Here is a 7,752-nt window from a genome sequence, read left to right as displayed (position 1 = left end):
ATATTTTTTCTCACTAAATTATATTTTTTTTCTCTCTCAACCCATCACATTACCAAAACTAATATTATTTTAATGAATTTTTTATGCTCCGTGCCCAAATCATTTGTATATAAATGGTTGGGGGAGGGAGTACTATCCATCAATAACAATATAAAAACAACAATTACAAGCAGAAAAAAATACAAATCAAATTAATTAGTCAACTAGATGACCATTTATACCCCAGCTTCTACAACACGTTACCAAAAACAATAAAATGTTTTCGAGCATAATATAAACAACACAGGCCACCTCCGACCCCTTGAAAGTTGAAAGTTTCAGCTCCACTCTCTTCTCTAATAACCCTCTTCCTTCTTAGTCCACATTATACTGTAAGTTTCTAAAAGCTAGCTAATAAAAATTATATGAAGATCCAGTGTGATGTGTGTAGTAAAGATGAAGCAACGGTGTATTGTGTAGCCGATGAAGCCGCCCTTTGCGACGGCTGTGACCACCGCGTTCACCATGCTAACAAGCTCGCCAAAAAACACCAACGCTTCTCCCTCCTCGCACCTTCTCCTAATCAATATCCCATCTGTGACATCTGCCAGGTACATATATTTAAACTCCGTTCGTTCAAATACAAATTTTTCGGTTTGTATATTTTTTTCCTAAAAATAATATTATCAGGTTAAAATGATTGTTTGACTGCATTTATTGTAGGAGAAGAAGGCGCTTTTGTTTTGTCAACAAGACAGAGCTATACTATGCAAAGATTGCGATATTCCAATTCACAAAGCAAATGAGCACACCAAAAATCATAATAGGTTTCTACTCACTGGCATCAAGCTTTCTCCAACTTCTGCTATATATACCCCATCCAATCAAGAGGAAGAACATAATATTGTTCCAGATTTTAACAACTCTCAAACGTTTGTTAAAAAACCGGTTTGCGGTGTCCATAAAATTAACAGTCCACCTTCTATTCCTGTCAAGGCCAAGGCTTTGACAGGTACTGTTAATGAAAGGGTTTGTAAGAAGACTTCAAATGGCACTGTTAATCCTCAACTGGTTGTTAGTAGAGGGGGTTGCAATGGATCGATGAGTAGCATATCCGAATATTTGATGGAAAATATTCCGGGCTGGCATGTTGAAGATTTTCTTGATTCCTCTAATTCTTCTAGCCCTTTTAATGGTTTCTCCAAGGTTTGTACTTTTTCCTGTAAACTTTTTAATGGTATGGTAATGATCAATTGCAGAGTTCCAACTAACAAACTTAAAATGTAACCTTGTTGATCTTGTTTTCTTTTCTTTCGTTGAAGATTAGTTGAAAGTTGGTTCTTTATTTTGATTGTGCAGACTTCCGAGAATGATGTGTTACCCTTTTGGGATGATGATCTAGAGGGAAATTTGAGTTCTTTTTCCACCGAGAATATGGGATTTTGGGTCCCTCAAGCTCCACCTGAAATGCAACCATCTCCACTATACTCTGCTTCAAACATATCTTTTGGTGGAGAAATTTGCTTCCAGGAGCCAAAGGATACAATCTTTACTACCAACATCAAAACTATCAGAAAACGGAGGGATATTGACGGAGGCTTCACAGTACCGGAAATCAATCCTTCTTCTATCGTCTCTAAGAGATCCAAAACAATCTTATTTTAGTTGAACTTAAAACTATAAGAAGGTATTTGGCTAAGCATATTTAGAAGCCCTCTTTTTTGCAGCTTCCCCCTTTTCAAATGTAATCTAATGGTTTTAAAAGTTTTCATCAGTTTGTCTGTTTTGTTCCTTTTATCAGGCCAAGCTGTGTAACCCTTCCTAAATTTTGTAAATATTTCTATATATTGTTCAAGCCAATGAAATGTTTTCTTTGTACTTGGAGTGAGTGCATTATCAGGCGATTTTACCTTCTCAGATCATTCTTTTAGGATCAAGTTAGTTAAGCTAATACGCATTTTTAACATATGGGAAAGATGATAGATAGAGATGGGATGAGCAGATATTGTCATTGGATAAGTCTTGTATTGTCTATATTCCGGAATTCCTTCTGAAAAAAGTGATGTTCCAATTTCATCAATAATGTTATAAGCCTTCAAGCATAAGATTAAGAGCCAGGCATGGTTGGTACAAGCATTTATCAATTATTCATGTATCTAGCCCAAGAATATATGCATGAAGAAAACGAAAGGTTATTGGTTTCACATTGATGTACAGAACCATAAGGAAAATCCTGTTTACAATCTTGATAGAGGACTTCTCAGAAATTTAATATTATGAAAGGAACCGACGCAAAGTCAAAATCTGTGAACTCTAATGATTGACAATCGCCAATGGAACAGGACTATAAATAATTTGGCAAAGACTATCAACTGTTGAAGCTGTAAATGTAGCTACCTGGGCCAGTATTTCTGTTTCTTTTAGAAGTGCAGAAGTTTAATACATGGCCATCTATGCCTTAATTTGATTCACTTGATGTTGAGCGTCCAGACATGATGTGTCATGTGTATGATATTCGGTTTCTTCTCTCACCTTGTTGCTTATTCCCCTGACTGTGCCCACTTCGAATTCGAATTCGTTTTTGGATTAAACACGAATTTATTCTTACTCCAAAGAATCCATGATGCAAGCTTTCTGAATGTAGTTTTAGGGTGCAAATAAAAGCAATAGCTGCTTATTTAGTTTTGGATATGTTACTTATATAAGTGAGGTCCTACTAATCTGTATGTACATTAAATTTCTGAGTGAAGGAACTTATCTGTAAAGTTTTCCAGGAAAGGTCATGCTAATCTGTATGTACATTCCATTTCTGCGTGAAGGAACTTATCTGTAAAGCTTTCGAGGATTCTTTGTCCTCAATATTATTCTTCGAAGCATGAATGACCTAAAATCTTTTTACCACACTAATTTAAGTAGTGTACTTGCTTGAATCTTAGATGAATCAGAAAATTATTGGAGGGATTCATGCATGGTTCAGTACTTAGATTTTGACATTCCTTTTGTTTTATCAATTGCATATAAATTGAATTTGATTACAGTAACTTTAGATATTAAATTCTCAATGCTAGCTACTTGTTATCATAGAATGCAGGTTTATGAGATTGCAAAATAGCCTAAATGCAAAATATTAGTTTGAAATGAGGAGCTAGCAGAAGATGAATTCAAGTATTGAGATTGCAAAATAGCCTAAATGCAAAATATTAGTTTGAAATTCTCAATGCTGCGTTTAATTGGTTTGACTGTTAGCATATTAGGAATATGATGATGTTGGACCAAGACAAGACAAGAGGGCCCAAAGGAATTGTTGCACCAAGACAAGAGGGCCCAAAAAAATCATAGTTAGAATAATTATGGAACATAATATAAAGTCCAAGAAGGCCCAATTTGTAAGATAAAGCCCATTTGAGACTTGGTATAAATAGAAGACAACAACCTCACTGAAAGGGGTTGGCAAATTAAAGTAAAGAGAACATCTCCTGAAATTATAGTCTAATAATAATAATAATATTGTTGGCACATCATTTGACGCTAGAAGGAGCTTTGCTTTAACAGATCCAACCAGAAAATGATTGTAGAAGAGCTTGATCCGGGAACAGCCGGACCAACACAAGTGAAAGAATTGACGGCAGAACCTGCCGCCGATCCCTCGGCCTTCGATGACTGTGAGCTTCCAAAGCAGTCGGCGTTAAAGTCAAAATGTTTGTTTCCTCCACCTGAAGGACCTCCTGAGGACCAACCGGAGAGCTGGAAAGATACACGTCAAAGAGACAAAAAGAGAAAATCTGTGTCAGATCAGCGTTTTAGAATACAAACCTCCAGAGGTAAAAAAGTTCTTTCAAGCGACATGCGACTACATTTAGAAAAGAAAGAAAAGCTAAGAGTTCAAAATCAAGAAAATCTGGAAGAACCAGAAGAACCATTTGATTCAGACGAAGAACTAGAGCTGCTAGAGCGCGAGACTCGGAGGCTGCAAGCCAAACTCGAGCGAAAGTGTGAAATTCACCGTCTCCGACGAGAGCTCCAACAAACAACGATACAAAACAAAGAGCAAGATGAAGAATTTTATGATGATGACGATGATGCAGAGTATGAATACGAGCCATCGGCAGAGTCGACCTATTCACAACCACATGAGCGTCGACAGCGGACAGTGTCATCCGCCGAGGTTTCACACCAAACTGAATCCACAGAGTCCATATCACATGAAGAATTTGCTAAAATGCGAGAAGAAATCGCCCAAATGCGTAACATCATGAGGAATCAATCGGGATTCGAAACTGTCTCTGAAAGCCCTTTATCCCTCCTCCTCGAGAAAGCACGGATCGACAAAACATTAAAAACCCCATCCCTCGATCACTTCGACGGATCTTTAGACCCGTTGGCATTTCTCAACACATTCGACGGATGAATGGCTTTCTTCGGCCACTCTGAAATCGCCCGTTGTCAGTTTTTCTCTACATGCCTTCAAGGCACAGCACTCCGATGGTATAGCAATCTGCCGCCTCGATCCATTGACTCATGGGCAACCTTAAAAAGCAAGTTCCAAGCCCGGTTCTCCAGTAATTACAAAGGCATCAAGGTCATAGCATCTTTGATGACAATGCATCAGCGCTCAGGTGAGAGCCTTCGCAGCTTTTTAACCCGATTTAGGGAAGAGATCGCCGAGATTCCAGATTTAATTGAACAAATGGCCGTCAACTTCTTAACGACAGGCATCGATAAGTCACGACATGGATTATTCTTAGAAGAAATTTTTGAAAAAAGGCCAAAAACTCTCCAAGCAGCATTCCAAATCATCGAACATCGTATGATGCTACAAGAAGCAGTGAGCTGCATTCAGTCACCACGATGCTCTTCAAGGCATGAACGCCGTCGTAGTTATAGCCCGCGATCCCCCGCGCGAGAAAGACGCCATGAGCGCCGTCGATCACCTCCACCGCGTATGGATGATCGCTTTCCGAGGGATAAAAGGGAAAGGGACTGGCAGCCCCACACTCGACCAGAAAAAGAATTCGTTAAATTTAACACAGAGAAAACAACAATTCTGGCAGTTCTAAAAACAGAACCGGACTACAGACCACCGAGGCCCATGAAGGCCGGGAGACCCCCCAGTTCCAGATATTGTGAGTATCATGAAGATACCGGTCACACCACAGAACAGTGCTTTCAACTTAGCAACCTCATAGAAGGAAAGATTTGTCGAGGATAGTTAGTACATTACGTACAATAAGAGGATAATCCTAGACGTCACCATCAAGATCAAGAGGATCGAGTCATTGACGTCATATTCGAGGGAGCAGCTTCTGGAGGATTCTCTCACAACTCCAGAAAAATGTACGCTCGAGAAGTCTTCAATGTCAATCCCCCGACAGTTAAACGCCCTCGCGCGAACCCGACCCCAGTCATTTCCTTCTCCGATGATGATTATCATCCGGGTCTCATCGAGGGTCATCAAGATGCTCTCGTTATCACAACCCGAGTAGGAAATAATACTGTGAAAAAGTTGCTGGTCGACAACGGAAGTTCTGTCGATGTCCCCTACCACCACGCCTTTTCGCGGATGGACATCGGAGATCGACGACTCGAGAACTCCCGAACGCCGTTGTACGGATTTACCGGAAATGAGGTCCATGTGGTAGTAACCATTGATATGCCAGTTCTCTTTGGCTCACCACCTTGTCAGGTTTGGAAAGTCGTTAAATTTCATGTGATCAGTGCTTCTTCCAGCTTTAATGCTATCCTAGGCCGCACTACAATCACAGCCCTAAAGGCAAAAACTTCAATCTCCCATTTGAAGATGAAATTTCCCACTGACTTCGGGGTCGGAGAAATGATTGGAGATCAAGCGAATGCGAGAAAATGTTATCTAACAACAGTTTCCCCAAAGTAAAAGGGGGAGGAAGATCTAGGAGTCAACCAGGTACTCGAGATTGACCCCCGCGACTCAATTGAATCTACAAGTCAGAATTCATGTTTCCCTGCAGAAGAGACAGAAGAGATCGAAGTGGTCATCGACAATCCATCAAAGACAACCAAGGTGGGAAAAGGACTCCCTGAACATTTGAAACAAGAGATCATTGACCTTGTTAGAGAATTCGCCGATATTTTCGCCTGGGACCCGAAAGACATGCCGGGAATTCCTGAGGTTGTCGCACGCCACTCCCTCCACATCAACAAAAACATTATCCCAGTACGACAGAAACGTCGAATATTTTCCGATGAAAAGAAGGCAGCTATCGATCAAGAAATTGACCGACTCCTCGAAGCTAAATTCATCGAGCCCGTCCAGTTCTCCACATGGATCTCCAATGTCATATTAGTCAAGAAACACAACGGAAAGTGGCGAATGTGTGTCGACTATTCTGACGTTAACAAAGCATGCCCCAAAGATTTCTACCCACTCCCAAATATCGATCAGCTGATCGACTCTACAGCAAGAAACGAACTCATTTCCTTTATGAACGCGTTTTCAGGGTACAATCAGATAAAAATGGATTCTCGTGACTGGGAACAAACAGAATTCATTACTCACAGAGGAGTATTCGGGTATCCAGTCATGCCTTTCATATTGATTAATGCTGGCGCAACCTTCCAACAGATGATGGACACAATCTTTGGCTCACAAATAGGAAAAACATGTTAATCTATGTCGACGACATGATAACCAAGTCCAAACTCGCCATTAACCACTCACTTGATCTTCGTGAGACTTTTGAAAATGCCCGGAAGCATAACTTGCATCTCAACCCTAACAAATGCTCATTCGGGCTTACGTTCGGCAAATTCCTGGGATTTCTGTTCACGAGCGAGGCATTGAGGCCGACCCCACACAGACAAAAGCCATCTTGGAAATGAAGGATCCAAAATCCATCAAAGTCTTGCAAAAGCTAACAGGGTGCATGGCAGCCCTTCGAAGATTTATCCTTCAATCGTCCAAAAGGTGTCTCCCTTTCTTCGCCACCATAAAAAAGGCTTCAAGGTCAACTCCATTCGATTGGAATGATGAATGCAAATCCAGCTTCACAGAACTTAAAACATTTTTAACAAACCCTCCCATCCTCACTAGGCCAATCCCAGGCGAAGCTCTTCGCATTTATCTGTCGGCGTCCGATGAAACAGTTGCAGCCGTCCTCGTTCGGCTCGACGAAGGGAGGGAGGTCCCCGTATACTACATTAGTCACTCACTGCGCGACGCTGAAACTCGGTACCCTCAGGTCGAAAAGCTCATGTACGCCTTGGTCATTGCAAGCAGAAATCTCCGAAATTATTTCCAAGCAAGGGAAATACATGTATTGACAAATGCACCGCTCAAAAGAATCTTGCACAAACCTGATATGACAGGAAGAATCGCCGCATGGACCATCGAATTAAGTCAATTCTACATCGAATATAGACCACGAACAGCCATAAAGGCTCAGGTCCTCTCAGATTTTATGGCAGAATGCCAATTCAAGACCAAAGGGTCGGATCCCGAGGAAACCCAGCCAAGACCGTGGCTATTGTTTGTTGACGGATCATCAACCTCAAATTCTGGTTGCGCAGGGATAATTCTTATCAGTCCAGAAGGGTTTAAAGTCCAACAAGCCCTTAAGTTCGAATTCCAAGCGACAAATAACGTGACCGAATACGAGGCATTAATTGCGGGATTAAAATTGGCAACAGACCTCGAGGTAGATATCATCGACATATTTGGCGATTCCCAACTGGTGGTTAAGCAAATAAGCGGAGAGTTTAAGACTCACAACGAAAACATGGCTAAATACCTTGCAATAA

At 40.9% G+C, this 7,752-nt stretch overlaps 2 protein-coding genes across 2 annotated transcripts; both read left to right on the top strand.

Moving 5' to 3' along the window:
• Nucleotides 1–207: 207 nt before the first annotated feature.
• LOC141721196 (B-box zinc finger protein 21-like) lies at nt 208–1,857 on the top strand. Its single transcript, XM_074523976.1, has 3 exons — nt 208–590; nt 703–1,185; nt 1,339–1,857. The coding sequence occupies exons 1-3, from the start codon at nt 405–407 to the stop codon at nt 1,642–1,644; spliced, it is 975 nt and encodes a 324-aa protein (XP_074380077.1). The 5' UTR covers nt 208–404; the 3' UTR covers nt 1,645–1,857.
• Nucleotides 1,858–4,387: 2,530 nt separating this feature from the next.
• On the top strand, nt 4,388–5,188 carry LOC141719832 (uncharacterized). The gene has a single exon (XM_074522202.1). The coding sequence runs from the start codon at nt 4,388–4,390 to the stop codon at nt 5,186–5,188; it is 801 nt and encodes a 266-aa protein (XP_074378303.1).
• Nucleotides 5,189–7,752: the final 2,564 nt, after the last annotated feature.

The sequence above is a fragment of the Apium graveolens genome, chromosome 4, assembly GCF_009905375.1.
Source record: "Apium graveolens cultivar Ventura chromosome 4, ASM990537v1, whole genome shotgun sequence".
NCBI lineage: Eukaryota > Viridiplantae > Streptophyta > Magnoliopsida > Apiales > Apiaceae > Apium > Apium graveolens.
This window is presented reverse-complemented; position numbering and strand designations above follow the sequence as displayed.